This window comes from Anser anser (assembly GCF_964211835.1).
Source record: "Anser anser genome assembly, chromosome: 10".
Classification (NCBI taxonomy): Eukaryota; Metazoa; Chordata; class Aves; order Anseriformes; family Anatidae; genus Anser; species Anser anser.
Genome location: NC_139730.1, coordinates 8,327,008 through 8,347,095, shown reverse-complemented (window position 1 = coordinate 8,347,095; position 20,088 = coordinate 8,327,008). Strand labels below are relative to the sequence as shown.

Genomic DNA, 20,088 nt, shown 5'->3' with positions numbered 1-20,088 from the left:
GTGGAAAGGGCAGAGGATTTGGAAAGCTTTTCTTCTTCTAGAAAATAAACAGAGGAGTCGAGCCAGAAGCAAGGATTGGCCTGGCTGTGGATGTCTTCGGCAGCCATCGGAAACCATGAGCTGGCACCCAGACGGGAGCTGACGACGTCGGGGCAGACGGGGCTGCGGGAGGCTCGAGATGCTGGCAGCGAGCGCCGGGTTATCCTGGTTAGCAGGATTAGGATTAGGGCTGGGGCTTAATCCCCTGAGGCGGCGCTGCAGATTGCTTGTCCCTGCTGCTCGGAGGGACGGACATGTGGCAGGGCAGAGGCTTCATCCCACGGGGCAGGAAAGCTTCCCAGGACCTGTGCTGTGGCCTGAGCCACAACTCTGTACGGAGCTGCTCTAGGAAAGGGATGAGCTCGGTGCTGGGGTGAGGGAGGAAAACCACATCAGGAATCCCTCCTGGGTGTAACGCTGCCCTGCTCCCCAGATAAACCTAAGCCATCAAACTGCTTTATGGAGGGATTGCTGAAACAATAGGGCTGTCCACCCACACGAAGATCCACACGGGAGGGGTCTCTGGTGAGGGGGAAAGGTCCCGTGGGTCAGAGGGGAGTGCCCGTGCCCGGGGGTGGCGAGGAGGAGTGCGAAACCCCAGTGATAACAGCGCGACCCCTGCAAACGTATCGGCCCTCAGCCGAAACCCGCGGGGTTTATGGCCCGGGAGCTGGCTGGGCGCTTGAGCAAGGAGAAGGCCGGGGATTGACAAGGGGAAACAACTTTGTATGAGCTTGGAAATAAAGAGGATTGCATCACAGGAACACGCAGCCCCATCACGTATGTTTCTCTTTCTCACCCCCCCGCCGGGGCCCAGGGCATTGGCTATCTGCGCGGCTCAGAAAGAGTTACAGCGCTGCTCGGCTTGGAAGGTCTCCACGCGGAAGAAACCAAACCCAGTGGTAAATCCTGCTATAACAAGGCCTAAATAGTCCCTGCAGAAGGCAGTGAAATTATGCCTGACCTTCGACCTACCAAACCCTTTCAAGTAGAGCCATCCCTTGCGAAAACTTGGCGGCTGCGCGCAGCTGGGGCGTGGTGTGCGCGTGGGGGGCTCTCTCTGCTCCTCAACGCTTCCCTGGGCTTCACAGGTTGCTTCTCTCTCTTTTGACAGCCAGTTCATCCCTCTTCCAGCCAGGATCTTCCAGCACGGCACCTTTCCAGCCCCAGGTGCCCCCCTACCCTCTCTGGGATCCCTCGTCCCCCCGCAGGTCCCCCTTCGAGGAGCCCCTGGTGCTGCCAGGACGGGGGGTCCTGCGGAGAGCAGAGCTCCGGCTGCCTCCCCCGCCTCCGTTTTTAATATCCTTTCCCATGCGTGTCAGTAGGGACAGCGGCATTTATGCCCCAGGGGACAGAAGGAAAACATTCCGCTTTCTGTTTTTAGAAAGGCTGCTGATTTTTCTGCAGCTCCTTCTGGGACACAACCAGGCGGTTGCTCCTCAAAAGGCAAAACAAACACCCTTGGCCTAGTTGCCTGCGTACGGGCCTGGGAATCTTGCCCCGTGCTCCCCTTCCGACCTTGTTTCCCGCTGAACACAATAGCAGTAATTACCCTGAGGCTGAAGGGTTATTCGAAAGCAAGCTCAGTGTCTTGTCCACTCTCTCCTTTCCAGCTGCTGTTTCTCCCTTCGCTGAGCAAAACGTTCGCTGGTGTTTCCATCGATAACTGATGGAAATTCCACCGCCGAGCTTGGCCGTGAGATACGTGCATGCTCCCTGCCTTCCTCACGCCCTGGTGCTCCAGGGATACGTTCAAAGGGTTTATTTACGGGGGTGGGCAAGCTCCCTTTGCGTGGGGCACCGCTTGGCTGCGCCTCACAGGAGGCACAGGCTGTGTCCGAGGGACGAGGCGGCTGGATGCTGGAGCGGGGATGGAAAATGAGGTGGAACGGCTGATCAAAGTGCACGGCACGTGGCCGGGCTGCTGAGCTCGCTGCCGGCTGAGATTGCCAAGTTGCCAGAGCAAGAAATGGAGCAAGACTCGGGAAGAGTCAACATGTAACGGTGGGCAGCAGCAGGACTATCTGCAGCAGATTAGCTAATGCTAAAACAGAGGGTTTTGCAAGAAGAGATAAGGTCAACTTCATGTTTAGGGGGGATAGGAGATTTCCAGTGCGGAGGCAAATGATCCTGCATACTTTTACTGTGTGGTTTCCTGTACCCTCTTCAGAAGCGTTTGCTGCTGAATATGAATTCAGCCTGAGCATGCTTTAGCCCGACAGTTTCTGCCTTCCCGGGCAGAGCTTCCCACGTGGCACCAGCTCTGGAAAGCATGGCTGGGCTTTTCCAGCATGGCCTCCCCCGGGGTCTGAGCTGGACAACGCTCAAAGAGGGTCTTGTTCATGGCTGAGCCAACAGACGTGTGGTGCTGCGCTGTGGGGCTGTCCCCGGCCTGGCTGCAGGCTGCTCCGGAGGAACTTGGGCTCCTTGGGCTGATCTGTGCGTGGTGGTGTGGGATGCGCCCTGAGCTCCAACGTGCCCTGCAGGAACACAGGGGAAGCCCGCCCAGGGAGAGAAAATGTGCCCTGAGCACGCACCCTGTGTGGTTAGTGTGCTCCCCACGCGCTCTGAGTGTGCATCCATGCACCCTGAGTCTGCATCCCTGTGCTCTGAGCGTGCGCCCTGTGCTGAGTGTGCTCCCCATGCGCCCTGAGTGTGCATCCATGCACCCTGTGTGCGCCCTGTGCACTTTGCGTGTGCACCCCAGGCACTCTGAGCGTGCACCCCATGCACTGAGCGTGCACCCTGTGCACTCTGAGTGTGCATCTGTGCACCCTGAGCGTGCACCCCATGCACTGAGTGTGCACCCTGTGCACTCTGAGTGTGCATCTGTACACCCTGAGCGTGCACCCCGTGCACCCTAAGCGTGCACCCCATGCACCACCAGCACGCACCCCCACCCCCGGAGCGCGCACCCCACGCACCCCAAGCGCGCTCCCCGAGCTCATTAGCGCCTCGCTCGGTGCTTCCTAATTAACCACCCCTACCTTTGAAGCCCGACCCACGGGGGCAGAGGCGGCAGGGCTCCGGGGGGCCGTGCCGTGCCGTGCCGGTCCCACCCCGGGGGCGGGCGGCGGAGCACGTGAGGCCGGGCCGGGCCGTGCCGAGCCGTGCCGGGCCGCCCCGAGTCACTCCCCGCCCCGAGCCCCGCGGCGGTGCGGAGCAGGAGCGGCTCGGCTCGGCACGGCTCGGCTCGGCTCGGCTCGGCACGGCTCGGCACGCAGCATGGAGCCAGCAAGGCGGTGGCGAGCGCTGCTCCTCCTGGGGCTGGGGCTCTCGCTGCTGCTGGTGGTGGCCGGTGAGTGCAGGGGGAGCCCGGGGGGTGCGCGCAGCCCCCCGCAGGAGCAGAGGGGCCGGGAGGGACGAGCTCGGGGCCGCAGCTCGCTCCTGGCTGCCGAGCCGGGAGTAGCCGAGCCGAGCTGGGCCGTGCCGTGCTTTCGGGCTGAGATAAGCGTGTAAACAGCTGCCCTGGGAGCGGCACGGCACGGCACGGCACCGGGAGCCGCGGGGAGAGGCAGCGCCCTGCGGGTCACCGGGGGGTGGGCGATCACCCAAAAGGCTGACCCCCAAGGGTTACAGTGGGGTGGCTGACCCCAAAAGGCTGACCCCGAAAGGGCGATCCCGAAAGGCCGACCCCAAAGATTGACCCCAAAAGGTGCCCCCAAAGGGACGGGTGTGAGCAGGGAGCAGGGGAGCGAAGCCCCCGTGCAGGAGGGCGCCCGTTCGGCCCTCCCCGGGCAGCCCTGACCTGACCCCCCCCAGCCCCGCCGGTTTTCGGAGGATGTTATTTTTGCCTTCCGGCCAGCCTGTGGGTTCACATAAGCAAACATTTCCAAAAGCGGTGCCTGAGCTTTGTGGCGTTGGTTCCTGGCTGTCCGGGCCGTGACAGCTCCGTCCTTGACCCGAGAGATCCGTGTGTGGGGAGGATGGAGATGCTGAACCGCTCCGCCGCCGGCCCTGAAACGTCCCAAAAAGTAGGAGCATCCAAAACTTTTTGCAGCACTGGAAAATGTGAGCGGCGTGCCTCGCTGCTGGGCGAGGGGCCGGCCGGTGACACCCGCCACCCGAGGAATTATTCCTGGGAGGGGAGAAAAGAGAATCTGCTCCCTCGGAATAAATGAAGTATAAATCTAGCACCGGGACCCCTCCCATCCCAGCCCTGGGAAGATATGCAGGGAATTTTACGCCGCTCGCTCCTTTTCCCGCAGTGTCCCACCCCAGAAACTCCCCCGTCGGAGCGGTGTGCGCGAGGATGCCGGGGCGCACACGTCCGCTGGCACGCCGTGCTGCAGGAGGCAGCCGGCTCCTGCTGCTCCACACAGGCAGCTCTGTGCGCAGGGGGTCCTTGGGATGCGCCCAGGACCTGCGGAGGAGTGTGGGGCGAAGGCATCCCCACGGAGCAGCCCGTGTAGGAGCTCTCTCCTCCCGCGCCGTAGCTCATGGCAGCGCATTGATGGAGCATGAGGTCATGCAGAGCTGGCTGGGCAGCGCAGGCAGCGACTTGAACCGGTGCCCGAGGTTTTCTGCCTCCCAAGGCTGGGCTAAGGGAGCTCCAGCATCCTTTTGGAAACCCTCGTGGGACGCCCGGGCCCCGCCTGGCCTGCCTGCTGCTGGTGCCTACCCTACAGTTGCTGAGCATCGGGAAGAATAGGATTACCTCGGAGCAGCCCTGCTATTAAAAGGCTAATGAGTAGGAGCTCGCTGAGTAGTAGCTTAGGCTAATGAGAGCCTTGCTGCTTGGTGTGGGTCCAGGCAGCAAGCCCACAGCTCATTACCTTCCACCTTCTCCGGGGCACGCAGGTGGTGGGGGATCGCTGCTGGGTCTCCACCTGAGTTGGAGCTTTGCTCCGACTCGAGCGTGGCACCGAGCAACGTGCTGTCCCTGCGCTTGGCGTGGGGCTCTTAAGGTTTTCAGGCAGCTCTGTGGGAATCGGGTCGAGGTTTATGGAGAGCGTTGCCACCCTGCAGCTGTTTGGGCAGGATAGATTGGGGGTGGGAGGAATTTCCCCGAGGCCATGCGGCACCCTGCGCTTCCTCCTCTCCAGCGGCTGTGAGCGCAGGCACATGGCTCCCCCTGCGATGATTTTTTTTGTTTGTAAATACTAACTTTGGTTAACAAAACCCAGCAGGGTGACCAGCCCCGTTCCCTGGCATCATCCTGTCCTGCTCATGCCCGTGCGTGCCCCAGCCTGGCCAGCCCCGGCCTCCCGGCACCGCAGCCGAAGCAGGCAGGGCGCTGCGGGCCTGGGATTCCCCTGGGCGCTGGGCTGACCTTCGGGCTCTGTCCAACCACTTTTTCTGTGCGCTTTTTTCCTGATGGCTCGCGGTGACACGTGGCTTTGCTGGCAGGTGATTTCTGCAACGTAAACCACTGTCAGAACGGGGGCACCTGCCTGACCGGCATCAACGAGGCCCCCTTCTTCTGCATCTGCCCTGAAGGCTACGTTGGGATTGACTGCAACGAGACAGAGAAAGGTGAGGCTCAGGGAGGGACCCGAGTCCCCGTCGCAGGGGCTCTGTGTGGTGCAGGGGACCAGGCAGCCCGCAGGAGCCTGGCAGCGTGCCCTCCTCGTGGCCCCGTGCCTCCAGCCCTTTTGCGTCCTCAGGCACTGAAAACACAGAGGATGCTCTTATTTTCCCCCTGTGCCCATATAACATCCCTTTTTACCTCCTTTCCCCTTTCCCAGGCCCCTGCCACCCTAACCCTTGCCACAACAACGGCGAGTGCCAGTTGGTCCCAAATCGAGGGGACGTCTTCACCGACTACATCTGCAAGTGCCCCGCGGGGTACGACGGGGTGCACTGCCAGAACAGTGAGTACAGCAGGCTGGGGGGCCGGGGGGGGGGCTGGAGGTGGCAGCTCAGGCACCCCTGGACCTGCTCCCAAGGGGATGTGGTGATCCCGGTGATGTGACGGGGCTGCCCCAAAGCTCAGCCTGCTCCACATGTGTTACCAGCCCTGCGGCCAGCAGGGACACGGCTTGAAGGAGAGCTTCAGGCTGTGCCAGCAGGTGTGGGGGAACCTCGCTCTGCAGACACCTCTCTTCCCGGGGCTGGCTTTGGGGTCACCTCCTGAGCCCACTCTCCTCTGTCCTAGACAAGAACGAGTGCTCCTCCCAGCCCTGCAAAAACGGAGGCACCTGCCTAGACCTGGATGGCGACTACACCTGCAAGTGCCCTTCTCCGTTCTTCGGGAGGTCCTGCCACGTCCGTAAGTTCCTGGCACCCCTTGTCCCCAGGCAGGAGGCAGACGAGCCCCTGGTTCTGCTGCCTGGTCACGTATTGCCCCTGCTCTCCCTCCCTCCCTCCCTCCCCGCGCCCCCAGGCTGTGCCGTTCCCCTGGGCATGGAAGGAGGAGCCATCTCGGACGCGCAGCTCTCGGCCTCCTCCGTCCACTACGGCTTCCTTGGCCTCCAGCGCTGGGGGCCGGAGCTCGCCCGCCTCAACAACCACGGCATCGTCAACGCCTGGACCTCCAGCAATTACGACAAGAGCCCCTGGATCCAGGTACCTATGGGAGGAGCGGCGAGCAGCCCCGTTACCTGCTGCTGCTGGGGTTTAGCACGGTGCCGCCTGGGGCACCGCGTGTCCTGGAGAAGGCGGTGGGCACCCGGCGGGGTGACGTCCCCTCCTCTTCCCAGACCTGGGGCCAGGGGGATGCAGGGCTTTAGCACTGAGGAACCCACGGTGCCCAGGTGTTCCTGGGTGTGATGCTGCCAGGCTGGGTGGTGCCGTGGGTGCAGACCTCACGTCCCACTATATTCACCCTCTTGCTCCTGCCCCCCAGGCCAACCTGCTGAGGAAGATGAGGCTGAGCGGCATCGTCACGCAAGGCGCTCGCCGCGTGGGGAAGTCGGAGTACATCCGCGCCTACAAAGTGGCCTACAGCCTGGACGGGAGGGAGTTCACCTTCTGCAAGGACGAGAAGCAGGACACGGACAAGGTGGGCTGAGCGGTGGGGCTGTGTGCCCAGTCCTGAGCTCGGGGGAGTGCTTCTGACCCGGGTCAAAGCCACGTCGGGGACCCTCCGAGCAGCGTGCCGCACCGCACGGGCGGTTCGGGAGTGCTCTCCGGCTCTTTAATTGACCATAATGAGCACACCCAAAGAAGCAGGGCTGATTTATTCAGGTCATTCAGATAACATCTTTGTAGTTAACGTGCTACAGAGGATGTGGGCACGGCCTGGAAGCGCCAGCAAATAACTTGCGTGGCTTTGGGCTGAGCGTGAGCCCACCGCGTATCTCGGTCTCGAGTCACTGAATGCAGCACTTTTTTAGGGGAACTGCCTCCTGGCTGTTTTTTTGTGCACCCAGGGAAAGGCTGGGAATATCTGCCTCGCTTTAAACAAAGAAAAGTTTATCTCATCTGCACAGTGCTGGAAAAAAAAAAAAAGCATGGAAGCGTGACCTGACAGCACGCTGCGTTTTGAACGCAAACAAGCACGGCGCCCCTCTGCTTTTCGAGCGCACGTCACAATTTGGGGAGCGCAGCTGCAGGGAGTGGGGGCAGCTCTGTGCGGATGAAGCACGGGGCATCACGTGGCAGCGCTGAGAGCACTGGGGCTGCTGCCAGCTCGTGCGCCCTTCAGGGGCACAATCGATGAGCTCAGGTTCCCCTGGTTCTGGGGAACAGACGCCGAGGTCTGTCCGTCTGGTGGGCAAGGGCTTTTAGCGGGTGCTGGGGCGCCCACCTCCGCCTGCTTTTTCCAGGTTTTCCAGGGGAACGTGGACTATGGCACCATGCAGACCAACATGTTCGACCCTCCCATCACGGCCCAGTTCATCCGCATCTACCCCGTGGTGTGCCGCCGCGCCTGCACGCTGCGCTTCGAGCTCATCGGCTGCGAGATGAACGGTAAATGCGCGCCGTGTGCCGCGGGGAGGTGGCTCTGCGCGGGCTCCGGGTGCCGGGCAGGGGCTGTCCCCTCCCCAGGGACCACGGGGCTGGCAGGGGGGTTCAATCCGGATGGGTGTCGGTCTGGCTCCACTGCTGACGTCTCGCCTCGCCAGGCTGACCCCATGGTCACTGCAGGGGACGTAGGACAGGGTGTCCCCCCCTCGTACCCGTCCTCATCCCTACTTGGCCAGCGAGCGCTTGTTTTTCTCAGGCTGTCTCGTGATGCCTGGAAATCCCCACGGGAGCTTTTTGGGAGCGCAGGCTGTTAATCCCATCAGCTCAGCCGGGTAGTGCTGCGTTCTCACGCTGCTAACACCTTCCCAAGCTGTCCCAGCTCACGGCTGGGGTTTTTTTTTATTGTTCCCCATCCAATCCCTGACCCGGCTGCTTTTCCTGCCGGAGAGCTTGAAAAGCTACCGAAGATCAAAGTCCTGTGGGAAACGTGACTGATGATTAGCCGGAGCCCTCGGCTTTCCCTTCTCCTCCCCGCATTCCTGCCCTGCTGCACGTCCCAGGCAGTGCCTGGCACAGCCCCGAGCGGGGCGAGCGTGCCGGGCTGGGGCTCGGGCCGCATCCTGTCCCTACCCAGGTGCGGTGCCAGCTGCGAATTCAGCGCTGAGCTCTGTCCTCGTGCCGGGCTGTGCTGCAGGGCTGTCCACACGTCCCTGCAGCAGGAGGCACTGTGAGGCAGGGAATGGCTCGGCACCGAAAATACCGTCCTGGCTGCGGCCGGGAGCGTGGGCGAGCTGCCAGCCCCGCACATCCCCGGTGCCGTCCCGTGTCCCCGGTGCCGTCCCGTGTCCCCGGTGCCGTCCCGTGTCCCCGGTGCCGTCCCGTGCCCAGCTCTGCTCTCCGTGCCTCCGGGATGTGCCCTCCGGCCCCGCGGGGCTCTGCCGGCTGCGGTGGGGGTGCTGGTGCTTTGGACTCTTTCCCTTTCACCGCCCGCATAAACCGTTGTGTTACAGTGTATTTCAACACGGCAGGTTGCTCGGAGCCTCTGGGCATGAAATCCCACCTGATCCCTGACCAGCAGATCACAGCCTCCAGCGTCTTCAAGACGTGGGGCATCGACGCCTTTACCTGGCACCCCCATTACGCCCGCCTGGACAAGACGGGCAAGACCAACGCCTGGACGGCGCTGCACAACGGGCAGGCCGAGTGGCTGCAGGTGGGTCTGCCCCGGGGCTGGGGGGGGGCTTACGGCAACCCCCGTGGGGCCCTGACCCACCCCCCGGACCCCGACCCCTCAGCCCCAGCTCCTCCTCCCTTCTGTTTTGCAGGACAGCTCAGGTCTGCGTTTCCATTCCCAGCCTGGAATGGGAACAAATAGTTTTGAAATTTCCTTCTCGGTTTCCTTTCCTCCGCTGTTTTTATACTTTTCACATGATTTCGTGACATAATAGGACAAAGCAGTTTAGATATTTGTCCCACTTTTTCTTTTATTTGGGAAATGATTAAAAGCAGCTGCTCCTCAGCCCTAAATCAAGCAGCTGGTGGAAATGCCTCCTGATGGGGTCGCAGTGACACGCTGCCGTGGGCTGTAGCACTGAAGGCTGGACGTTTGTGTACGTGCAGATAGGTTTACATTTACACTCATATATATAAATATACAGCTACGTATGGCTAGGACTGGCCTGAAGGAACAGAAAATAGGAGCTAAATTAATGAGGCTTTCAGCTCGTTTGCTGCGTTGCCCCGCGCCGTGCCAGCAGCAGTAGCACAGCGTGGCAGAGCAGGAGGCAGAGCAGATAGAACAGAAACCACCTCACTCACGGCCCAGATGTCAGACCGCGTTGAACCGCGTGTTTCCTCAGCCAGAATCGCTTTCTGCTGGAAATGCATTTCCCCTGGGGATTCTTTATTTTTATGCCCGGAGAGCTTGGCCATCCTTCCCACAGTGACCTTTTCAGCGAACGGTGCGTAAGGGGCAGCAGCGACGTGCGGGGAGCAGACCCCTGCCCCACGGGGGCTGAGCTGAGGCAGCTGGGCTTGTGTCTCGCTTTGGGTCGCTCTGAGGGATGCTGCGAGTGTTAAAGGTTCAAATATTTCACGACAGCATTTTGTTAGCTGCTCTGCCACCGGGGAAGAGGTTGAGGGGTGTTTTCTGTGCTCCGGCCCCCCGGGAGGTGCGGGATGCTCTGGGTGGGAGCGCTGCTGCCCCGGCAGGGCTGTGCCAGCCCCGCTGATGTGCGGCGCCGTGCCCGACCTCCTCTCTGTGCCAGATCGACCTCCGGGACCCGAAGAAGGTGACGGGCATCATCACGCAAGGCGCCCGCGACTTCGGTCACATCCAGTACGTGGCAGCCTACAAAGTGGCCTACAGTGACAACGGCACCTCCTGGACCGTGTACCGGGACAGCCAGACCAACAGCACCAAGGTGAGGGGGCGGCGAGCTCCCGGGGCTCGGGGACGCCTCGGGGTCGGCTGGCACAGGGGAAATTGGGGCTGGTGGCCGGGGGGGGTCCCCGCGGTGCTCACCCCCACCCTCTCCCCCCCCCCCCAGATCTTCCACGGCAACAGCGACAACTACTCGCACAAGAAGAACGTCTTCGACGTGCCCTTCTACGCCCGCTTCGTGCGCATCCTGCCCGTGGCCTGGCACAACCGCATCACGCTGCGCGTCGAGCTGCTGGGCTGCGACGAGTAGGCGCCGGGGCGGCGCGCAGAGCACCGACGGGGCTGCTCTTCCCCGCCGCCCGGCCCGCGCCCTGCCTGCCCTCCCGCACCTCCCGCTCCCACCTCAAGCCTCCCTCTTCCCCCTCCCCGAAAATAAGTCGGAGGCGCTGCCTTTTGCCCTGGCCGGATGGGGCTGGGGAGCCTCCCCCCGCCCTGCCTTGGCGCTGGGGCTGCAGCACTGCACTTTATGGGGCTGTCGTGGGTGGGATGTGGGGATGGGTCCTGCTCTTTTGCCCCGTGAGCTGGGAACGAGGGGCCCTTCTGCAGCTGGGGCTTGGCTGTAGGACCCCCCGCAAATCCTGGAGCCAACTTTTCTGCCCCTTTTTGCTTCTGCTTCCAGCAGCGAGGCTACAGCCAGCAGCAGCGCCCTGCCTGCGCCGCGCCAGAGCTCAGGGCTTGGCTGTTTTTGGGGGGGACCAAAAACCAGCCCCCTCTGTCCCTCCTGCTCCCCGCACAGCTGCACGCAGGGGGCTGCAAACCCTCAGCTGGGTCCCCTGTCCCTTTTGCAAGGCCCCGAGTCCCCTTGCCGGTGGTGTCAGTGCCGCATAGTGCGAGAGGAGTGATGAGATGGGGGAGAGGCTGCTCCTATCACAAAGTGCCGCGTCGCCTTGGCCGGCAGCTCTGCCCCCTGGGTCTGGCTTTTTGGCAGCCGAGAGCCCTCCCCAGCCCCCAGCCAGGCTGTTTTCCCCAAGGGAGCAAATCTGGGGGTCTGCGGGGTGCGGGTGGCGGGGGCACCGTGCCCTCCTAAGGGGGGAGGTCTTGGGAATTGTTTCTCTCCCCTTCGATCACATTCCCAGGGTGCCAGCACCAGCGTCCTCCAAGCCTCAGCAGTGCCACCGTCCCCTTTTACTGGGGGGGCTGCAGGTCCCTCACCCCCAGAGCCAAGCAGTGGCTGCCGTCTGCAGTGGGGACGGAGAGCTGGGCACGGGGTGCCGGGAGGAGTAGCAGCAGGCGGTGGCTGAACAACGCAAGTGCAGTGGGCAGGCAGCCGCATCCCTGACCCTTTTTGTAACCTGATTTTTCCCTTTCTGTGCTGGGGGGGAGCCTCACGGTGCCGGAGCAGTCGGCAGTGGTAGTAGGAGAGGGGTGAGAGCTGGCACTGCCAGGCAGGAGCGTGGCCAGGGGCTCAGGGCAGCGGCAGGACAAGCCCTCACCTTGGGGCCATGTCCCCGTGGGCAGCACTGGTGGCGATGCTGTCCCTGTGTGCTGGGACGGGAAGCGGCCGCGGGGCCGGGCTGGCTTTGGAAAGCACCGAGGGGACCTGGCCGGTCTGGGGCTGGCCCTGCTGGGGTGTCACTGACAGTATTAAAACCAGCTGAAACTTCGGGCTGTGTGCTCGCTGCTCTGTGATGCGGCTGGAGGGAAGGCGGAGGGGCCCCGGGGTGCCCCAGTGCCCAGGGTACCCGGGCTGCGCGCATCCTTCCCACGGCCTCCACCCCTCCCAGCTGCGGCAGCCCGGTGCTCGCAGCTGGCCCAGAGTAACGGGACGGGACGTGGGGAGGGGAAGTGGCTATCAGCACCCCACACCCTGCGTATCCTCCTTTGGCTCTGATCCTGGAGCAAATCCCCCACTGTGAAGCGAAACTGGCTCTTGGAGCGAGAGCTTTGGCCAGGGCTGCGCGCGGGGATGCGGCCGGCCGAGCTCCGGGGGGGGTGGGGGACGGAGGGTGCCGGATGGGGACCCTGGGCCTGGCGGGGAAGGCACCGAGGTGTTGGGGTGGATCAGCTTTGCTTCCTTCCAGAGGTTTCTGCCTCACTGGGCAGGGACCCCGAGGCTGGCACGAATGGCCCTGGTGCCACCTGCATCCCGCCACAGCCCCGCTGTCCCCGCAGCTCCTGAACTCACCGCAGCCCTGGCTGCTCGGTGACAAATCGGTGACACAGCCAGAGCAGGGGGGGGACGCGCTGAGCTCCGCTCCCACCCAGACGTGCCCCCCTTATCGCCGGGAAGCTGCGGCAGCGATAAGGGCAGCCTGCTCCAAGGCAGGCCGAGACAGCCCTGAGCCGGGGGAGGCTGTGCGGGGAGGACGAAGCGAGCCAAAGCCACACGTCGGAGCAGGGGACGCGTCCTCCACACCCCGTCACCGCTGTCCCCTGCCACCCCCACCCCGCTGGGGGATGCCGAGCCCCTTCCCAGCACTGCGCCGCTTCCTTCCTCCCGCAGACCACGGGGCTGCCTTTGAAGAGGGTGAGGAGGGCCGGGGCACCCTGCTCACCACGCGAAGCCTCTGTCGGCTCGTCCCTGTCCCTCGGATGCTCTTCCCGGAGGCAGGAAGGCCGGCACGCTGCAGCCGCGGCACCCCGCTGCCTGCTGACCCCGCTGCCGGTGCTGCCAGCTGCCCGCGAGCCTGCTCGGCAGGAAGCAGCCGCAGGGGAGAGCATCCTCTCGCCTCTGCCCGGAAAGCCCAGCGCCGATCGCAGCCTCCTCTGTCCTGCCGCGGGTGTGGGTTTTCCTCCCTGCTTTTAGCCTTCAGCAACAGGTTCCTGCTGGGAGCTGAGACGGGTCCCGTGCAGGCGGCGTTTCGGAGAGAAATCCCCAGCGGGGCCGCGCCGGAGCTGTCAGCCCCTGGCTTTGAGGCGGGCGAGCCGGGGATGACATTTTTATGGCTTCTGTTCAACCCGCAGCTCGGCCAGCCCCAAGCACGTGCCCGTCCCACATGCTGCGGGCTTGGATCTGCCCTGACCCCACGCGGTGCCGCTCACCCCGCAGCCCAGGGCCGCCCTCGGGGGGCTCGACCCAAAGCCCCAGCAGAAAGCAGGGCTGGGAGCATCCCCTAAGCACCGACAATAGGGTGAGAGGAGGGAAGGAGCCCAGGGGATTCACCAAACAATCCCTCTCCCCTTCTCCTGGGGCCGTGCGGAGGGATGGCTCGTTGCAGGGCATTTCGGGCACCCTGCGGCTTTTTCCTCCTCTCCGAAACAATGGGGCGGCCGCGCCAAGGAGCAGCGTGCCCCGGCGGGGAGGGGACCGTCCCCGATCAGATCAGATCAGACGCTGGCTGGGACGTGGGGAGGCACGTCCCGGAGCCACCGTGCCGGGAGATGTAATCGCCCCCATTGTGGGCTGCGGGGCAGCGCGCTCCGGCCGGCAGGGCGGGCGGCACGCCGGGCGTCACGCACCCACGGCTGTCCCTCGCCAAAAGCGAGCTGGCGGTGCCGTGCATCGGGGCCCCGTGACGGTGCTGGGGGCAGGATGTATAGGATTACAGCCAGCACGGGGGCTCGGTGTCCCCAAAATACCCGTGATGGCCTCTGCGTCCAGCCAGAGCTGCTCGGCGAGGCCGCCTGAATGCAGGCCGTCCCTTTTTTTTTTGGGGGGGTTGGATTTAATCTCTTACTTCTTTGTGATTAGAGAGGCAGAGCCGAGCCGTGAGACCCCGGGTCCCCCAGCAGTCCCAGCCACGCTTCCCAAGGGGGTCGGGGCAGCGTGGGCCCGGCGGGCTGGTGGCAGATAACGCCGTGTCCCGGCCGCCGCCGCTCCCTATCAGCGTGCCGCCGGTGCCAGACGGGCTCAGGCCCGGGGCCGCCAGGATGGGGTTTCCCATTTATTTTCGCACGCCTTGTTTTCTTTCCGGTTTGACGCCGTCCTGAGCGGCGGCAGGAGCAGGGCCCGGGCCCCCGAGCCTCATTTCCTCGCCATAATACAATAAAGCGCAGCGCCGGGCCGGGCCGGCGGGGCACCGGGTCAGGCCACACGCTGCTGCTGCTCCCGGGTCCCGCCGGGCGCTCGGCCACCCCCAGCCCTGGGACGGCAGCCGTGCCCTCCCGAGGGACAGATCCAGGGCTCTTGGAGCTGGAAGGAGCTGGGGTTGTGCTGTGGATGGAGGTGCCCCAGCGGATGGGCTGCCCGAATGTTCTGGACCTGTCTCTGTGTCCCGGTGCAGAGCCATCACTGAGTCGCGCTCTCCCAGCTCTGCTTTGCCCTCCTGGCCTCCGGCTGAGCCCCGACGAGGCTGAGCCTCGTGGCTCAGTGCCTCCCCTTGGAGGCACAGACACCCCCGGAGCTGCCTGTTGCCCACATGACATGCTCGTGGAGCTCCCACAACGTGCTTGTGGCGCTCGTGGAGCTCCCACAACGTGCTCGCTTGGCACCACCGCCGCCCACAGCCAGCCCCCACGTTGGGCAGCGGGATGCCTCCTCTCCCCGCGCACATCTTTGAGCAGGACACAGTGGGGCTCACCCCCCTCATCTCGGCATCCCCGACGGGGCACCCCGTTCCCCTCGGCTCCCCCCACAAGCCGGGGCGATGCCGTCCCGTTACCAGGCGGGTGCTTGGCGAGCGCACGGCCCCGGGCAGGGCGCGTGGCTCCGGCTGGGGCTGGAGGGCGGGCGGGGGTCTCGGGGCACCCACCCCTGCTCCGGGCCGCGAGCAGGGGGTTGGGAGAGGCGTGTGTTTCCCTTTAAGAGGCAGGCCCTGGAGCTGCTTCCTCTCAGCCTTTGCAAGAGCCCCAAACACACCGCACCGCCTGCAGCCTGCCCGCTGCCTGCCGCTGCTGCCCGGCGTGAGTAGGGCTCGGTCCCGGGGACGGGCGCGGGGCGGGCTGGCACCCCGGGGTGCGGCACCCGGCGGGGTGCGGAGGGCCGGGAGGGCTGGCATCGCTTTGGGACTGCCGGGCATCAGCGCCGAGGCTGCCGGGCATCACCACGGAGGCTGCCGGGCATCGCCGCGCAGGCTGCCGGGCATCGCCGTGGTCGAGGACGCCGGCTCGCCGTCGCGTCCCCACGCCGCCATCCTCTCGCGGGCGGCGAAGAGATTTGGGATGCAGCGGGGCGAGGTCCGGCGTCCCCGTCCCGAGGTGCGAGGCTGCCGGTGCCTCGAGCCCCTGCCGCCGCCCCGCCGGCGCTCGGCAGCACACGGCGGCGTGCGCATGGCCGCGGTGCCTCGAGCAGCGCCGTGACGCCCCGCGCGCACCCGCCTCGCGGCCGGCACCGGTGCCCACCCCGCGCCCTCCGTCCTGGGGTCACGAAGCCCTCGGGGATGGGGGTTTTTGGGGCTGGCTGTGCACGGGCTGCACCCGCAGGGTGGTGGCACCGGGCGAGGAGGAGAGCCCAGGGTCGGGCACCCCGCGGGGGGAGCAGGGGGCTGCGCGTCCCGGCCCCGGCGGCGTGGCTGGATGTCACCGCTGTCCCCAGCCCGGTCCCCGCTGTGCCAGGCGGCCCCCCCCGTGCCCGCACCTTGGGGCACCCTCGTGGTGCTCGTAAACCTTGTCCGAGCGGGGGGCGCGGGTGTCACATCCCTGCCTGCTTTGGAGGGGGGGCTGCGGAGGCTGGCCGGGTGCCGTGCCCCCTCTGCCGGCTCCGGGGAAGGCTGCAGGCCGGCAGGTAGCGATGTGCCTGGCCTGGGGGACGCCGCGCTGGGCACCCTTGGGTGCCCCTGGGGGCCGAGCTGGGGGCAGCGACCCCGTAGGTGGGTCCCCGGTGCCGTGGGGCAGCCGGGCTTCTCCCGGGGGACGTGGGTTGCGGTGAGCTCGGTGTATGGTGACAGCCCCCGCTGCGTCCGGGGCGGGAAGCGGCACCCGGCCCTGGGGGGGAGCTGGGGGGGTCTGCGGCCAGGCCGGGGGCTGCCCCCGCTGCCCCGGCCCCGCACAAAGCCGGGCGGCCCCGAGCTCTCCTCCCCTGCTCGGCTCCACGCTCTGCTGCCTCTGTAAGCTGAGCCTGCCGCCCGCAGCCGGGCTCGGCCGCCGTGCTCCCCGTGCGCACCAGGGGAGGTGTTCCCAGTGCTCCCAGTCCGGAGGACGCCCTGGGGTCCTGCTTTCCCTGGCGGGTGCTGCCCCGTTCCCTGCTGTGCCCCCAGCTCTGCGGGCTGGCCGAGCCGCGGTGCTGGTGGCAGTGAGCGCCCCGTCGTGCCAGGGAGCACCGTTCCTTTTGGGGTCACCCTGCAGCGTGGCGGGTGGCCATCGTGGGGGCTGTTAAGGGGCTGCAGGGGTAGCGCCGGTGCCTCTCCAGGTGCAGCCCCAGTCCTTTCCGTCTCTGCAGCCCGGGCTCAGGGTCCAGCCCCGCTCCCAGCCATGCTGCTGCTCCCGCTGCTCCTCGGGGCCACCCTGCTGCAGCTGGCCAGCGGCTCCTACCACCCCTTCTACAACGGCTTCTACTACAACCACGTCATGAACGACAAGGGCAACAGGCATGAGAAAGGTACGGCAGGCACTGGGGGGGCTGGTGCAAGGGGCCGAACTGCCCTCCTGCCTCTAGGATGGGGTCAGCACCCACGTTTTCAGGGGTACGCGGGGCTGGAGGAGCACTGGGGGTGCTCAGAGATGCTCAGAGGTGGCTGGGGGGAGAGGTGAGGCCCAGCCCGTGACATCTTCCCTCCCTGTCTCCAGTGGCTTACTTCAACGGGGCAAAGCTGGTGGTGGAGACCCCCAGAGACCCCGTTTACAGCTCCAGCGGCGCCAACGTCACCCTGCCCTGCCACTACCGGTTCGAGCCCGACCAGGAGGGCAAGCGCAAGATCCGCATCAAGTGGTCCAAGCTGCGGGACGACTACACCAAGGAGCAGGACGTGCTGGTGGCCATTGGCAAGACCTACATGGCCTTCGGGGACTTCCGAGGCCGTGCCCACCTCCACCAGGGCGGCCGGCACGAGGCCTCGCTGGTCGTCAGCGACGTGCGCCTGCAGGACGATGGCAAGTACCGCTGCGAGGTCATCGACGGGCTGGAGGACGAGAGCGACGTGGTGGACCTCCGGCTGCAAGGTGGGGACGGGGCGCGGACCGGCGAGCGGGGACCCCTGCGGGGCAGCGAGGTGTTTGGGGGGAGAGCCCAGCCGGCCCCCGTGGGCAGGAAGGGGCTGGGGTGTGCGGGGTGATCCTCGGGGCTCAGAGCTCTCTGGGATGGGGGTTTTTGGGTTCCCGTTGTCCAGCTGTCCCTGTGATAGTGGTACGGCCAGCCCCGTGTTGGTGGTGTTCCTGCGGTCTGTGCGTCCCCGTGGTGGTGCTGTGTCCCCCTGGGACCCCTGTCTGTGTGTCCCTGGGTCCGTATGTCCCTGCAGTGGTGGTCTCTGCATCCCTATTACCGTTGTCCGAGCATCCCCACGTGTGCCGGAGCCATGCCCACGAGGGAGGTGTGTGCGTGTCCCCAGGACGGAGCCACCAGCTGTCCCAGTGCCACCAGATGTCGCTGGCATCTCGCTGCTGGTGGCTGCATGCCCAGCGCAGCCCCGCCTGAGCCTAGGGCTGTGCTGCCTGGGCTGCTGCACCCTGGGGTGCTCCCTACCCCGCAGCGTGGGTTTGGGATGGGTCGGGGACCCGTGCACGCTCCCAATGGCGTCGGGTTCGTGGGCTGCCCCGCGAGCCGGCTGAGCGCCCCGTCCGCCCCCAGGCATCGTGTTCCCCTACCAGCCTCCCCGCGGGCAGTACCGCCTCAACTTCCACGAAGCCGAGCGAGCGTGCCAGGAGCAGGGCGCCGTCATCGCCACCTTCAGCCAGCTCTTCCAGGCGTGGAGTGAGGGGCTGGACTGGTGCAACGCGGGCTGGCTGGCCGACGGCACCGTGCAGTACCCCATCCGCCTGCCCCGCAAGCCCTGCGGCGGGCTGCACCTCGCCCCGGGCATCCGCAGCTACGGCCCCCGCCACCGGCACCTGCATCGCTTCGACGTCTTCTGCTTCTCCTCTGCGCTCAGAGGTGGGTGCTGAGCCCTGGGGAGGGGGGCTGGGGACGGGGCTGTGCCCCGCAGATGGCATCTGGTGCCCCGCTGGTGGCATCCCGTGTCCTCCCTGCCCCTTGGGGTATGGGGCTCACAGCCCGGCGGGGATGCTCCGGGTGATGCTCGGCACCGGGGGCTCCCCCCCTGATTCCCTCCGTCCCTCCTAGGAGAGATTTTCTACCTGGAGCGCCCGGCTGGGCTGACGCTGGAGGAAGCCAAGCAGGCGTGCCAGGACGCGGGAGCTGAGATCGCCAGGGTGGGACACCTCTACTCCGCCTGGAAGTTCCTGGGGCTGGACCGCTGCGATGCCGGCTGGCTGGCGGACGGCAGCGTCCGCTACCCCATCGCCAAGCCCCGAGCCAACTGCGGCCCCGCCGAGCCCGGCGTCCGCAGCTTCGGCTTCCCCAGCAAGGGCAGGTTTGGGGTTTTCTGCTACAAGGAGAGATAAGGAGCCGGGGGAGCTCCTTCTCGGCCAGAGGATGCTTCCAGCCCGATGGTGCCTTGCACCGGGTGTTTCCCAAGGCTGTTTTGGGGGTGATTGTGGGGGGAGGCGGGGTGGGAGGAGGCTTATTTTGTTTGTTTTTTTAGGTTTTTTTTTTTCTTCCTTTACATTTTACACTTTCTCAACGCAGCAGGGCTCCTGGCTGGGGCATCTTGCCCCACGTACAGCGTGGGGCTGCTGCTCGGGGCCGGGGCAGCCCCTCGCCCACGCCGGCCACCCTGCCGTTCCCGGGCTGTTTCTGCCCCCTTGTCCCCGGCCACGTTTCTGCCCCCTTGTCCCCTGCCACCCTGGCTGCAGGGGACCGGAGGCACAAAGCGGGTGCCTCTGCTGCACCCCATCCCCTGCTGTGGCCCTGTACCCGTCCCCGTCCTGCTGGGGGATGCTGCTGTGCCCGTCCCCACGGGAGCCCCAGTGCCTTACCTCCGTGCGCCCCGCGCCCGGACTCCGTGTGAACTCTGGTGCCTTCTTCTTCGAGCGTTTTGTTACGAAAAGATGTATTTTCCTGGAGCTCTTCTAATAAACGAGGGAGAAAGCCCCGGAGTGATGTGGCTGTGTCCCCACCTCTGTCCCAGCCTGGTGCCGTGGAGGGAGGATGTGGGGGGGTCCCCAGCAGGACCGCCAGGGTGCTGTCGGGGCCATGCATGCCTCCATCACCTCACCCTCACCTCCTGGGGGGCTTCCCCTCATAACGAGTGCTAATTAACCCCCAGGGGCCGGGCCTGGAAGGCAGGGGGTGAGCATCTGCTGGCAATGGGATTTCTCGGTGTTGGGTTTTAGCTGTGGGGTGTGGATGGGGTTGACCCCTCCTGGGCAGCTCCTCCTGCCCCAGCCCCTTCCAAGACAAATCTGGGGAGCGGTTTCTCCTTTTGGGGTCCCCCTGCATTTCTCCCTTGTCCCCACAACTGCACCCCTGGGATCTGGCTGGGGCTGGTGCATGATGCCCCGTGCAGCCCGTTTGGGCTCCCTTCCTTCCCCGTTCTCTTGCCATGGAAAACCCTCCACCAGCCCCCCCAAGACACCTCCCGCCACCCCCTTCCCCCCCCCCACAAAAAAAACCACCACACAACCCTATCGGATTTGGCTCTCTTTATTATTTATCATTCTTTCAAAATAGGATATGTTCAAAAATATAAATAGGTGCAGGGAACGCTGGTGCCCCGCACGGTCCCCTGGAAAGAGCACGTCGTCCCGGGGTGGGCGCTGCGCCGTGGGGCGGCGGCGGGGAAGCAGAGCGGGGCCGGGACCCCCGGGTCTCAGCATCCCCCCCCCCGGCTCCCTCCTACCGCAGCCCCCGGCCCCCCCGGTACATTCACTGCCCATCTCCCCAC

The 20,088-nt window shown here is 65.3% G+C and overlaps 2 protein-coding genes across 4 annotated transcripts; both read left to right on the top strand.

Moving 5' to 3' along the window:
• The first annotated feature begins 3,114 nt into the window (after positions 1-3,114).
• MFGE8 (milk fat globule EGF and factor V/VIII domain containing) lies at positions 3,115-11,937 on the top strand. Of its 2 annotated transcripts, none has more exons than XM_083849805.1 (10): positions 3,115-3,337; positions 5,389-5,514; positions 5,727-5,852; positions 6,137-6,250; positions 6,365-6,546; positions 6,827-6,982; positions 7,749-7,893; positions 8,901-9,103; positions 10,158-10,313; positions 10,440-11,937. In XM_083849805.1, the coding sequence occupies exons 1-10, from the start codon at positions 3,265-3,267 to the stop codon at positions 10,581-10,583; spliced, it is 1,425 nt and encodes a 474-aa protein (XP_083705931.1). In that variant the 5' UTR covers positions 3,115-3,264; the 3' UTR covers positions 10,584-11,937. The 2 variants fall into 2 exon arrangements, with proteins under 2 accessions (XP_083705931.1, XP_083705932.1); XM_083849806.1 differs by having other exon boundaries at positions 3,169-3,337; positions 8,919-9,103.
• A 145-nt stretch (positions 11,938-12,082) lies between these two features.
• HAPLN3 (hyaluronan and proteoglycan link protein 3) lies at positions 12,083-19,300 on the top strand. 2 transcript variants are annotated; one of them, XM_083849809.1, is made up of 5 exons: positions 12,083-15,115; positions 16,590-16,748; positions 16,937-17,308; positions 17,934-18,236; positions 18,426-19,300. In XM_083849809.1, the coding sequence occupies exons 1-5, from the start codon at positions 14,860-14,862 to the stop codon at positions 18,704-18,706; spliced, it is 1,371 nt and encodes a 456-aa protein (XP_083705935.1). In that variant the 5' UTR covers positions 12,083-14,859; the 3' UTR covers positions 18,707-19,300. The 2 variants fall into 2 exon arrangements, with proteins under 2 accessions (XP_083705935.1, XP_083705936.1); XM_083849810.1 differs by lacking the exon at positions 12,083-15,115 and adding an exon at positions 15,167-16,020.
• Positions 19,301-20,088: the final 788 nt, after the last annotated feature.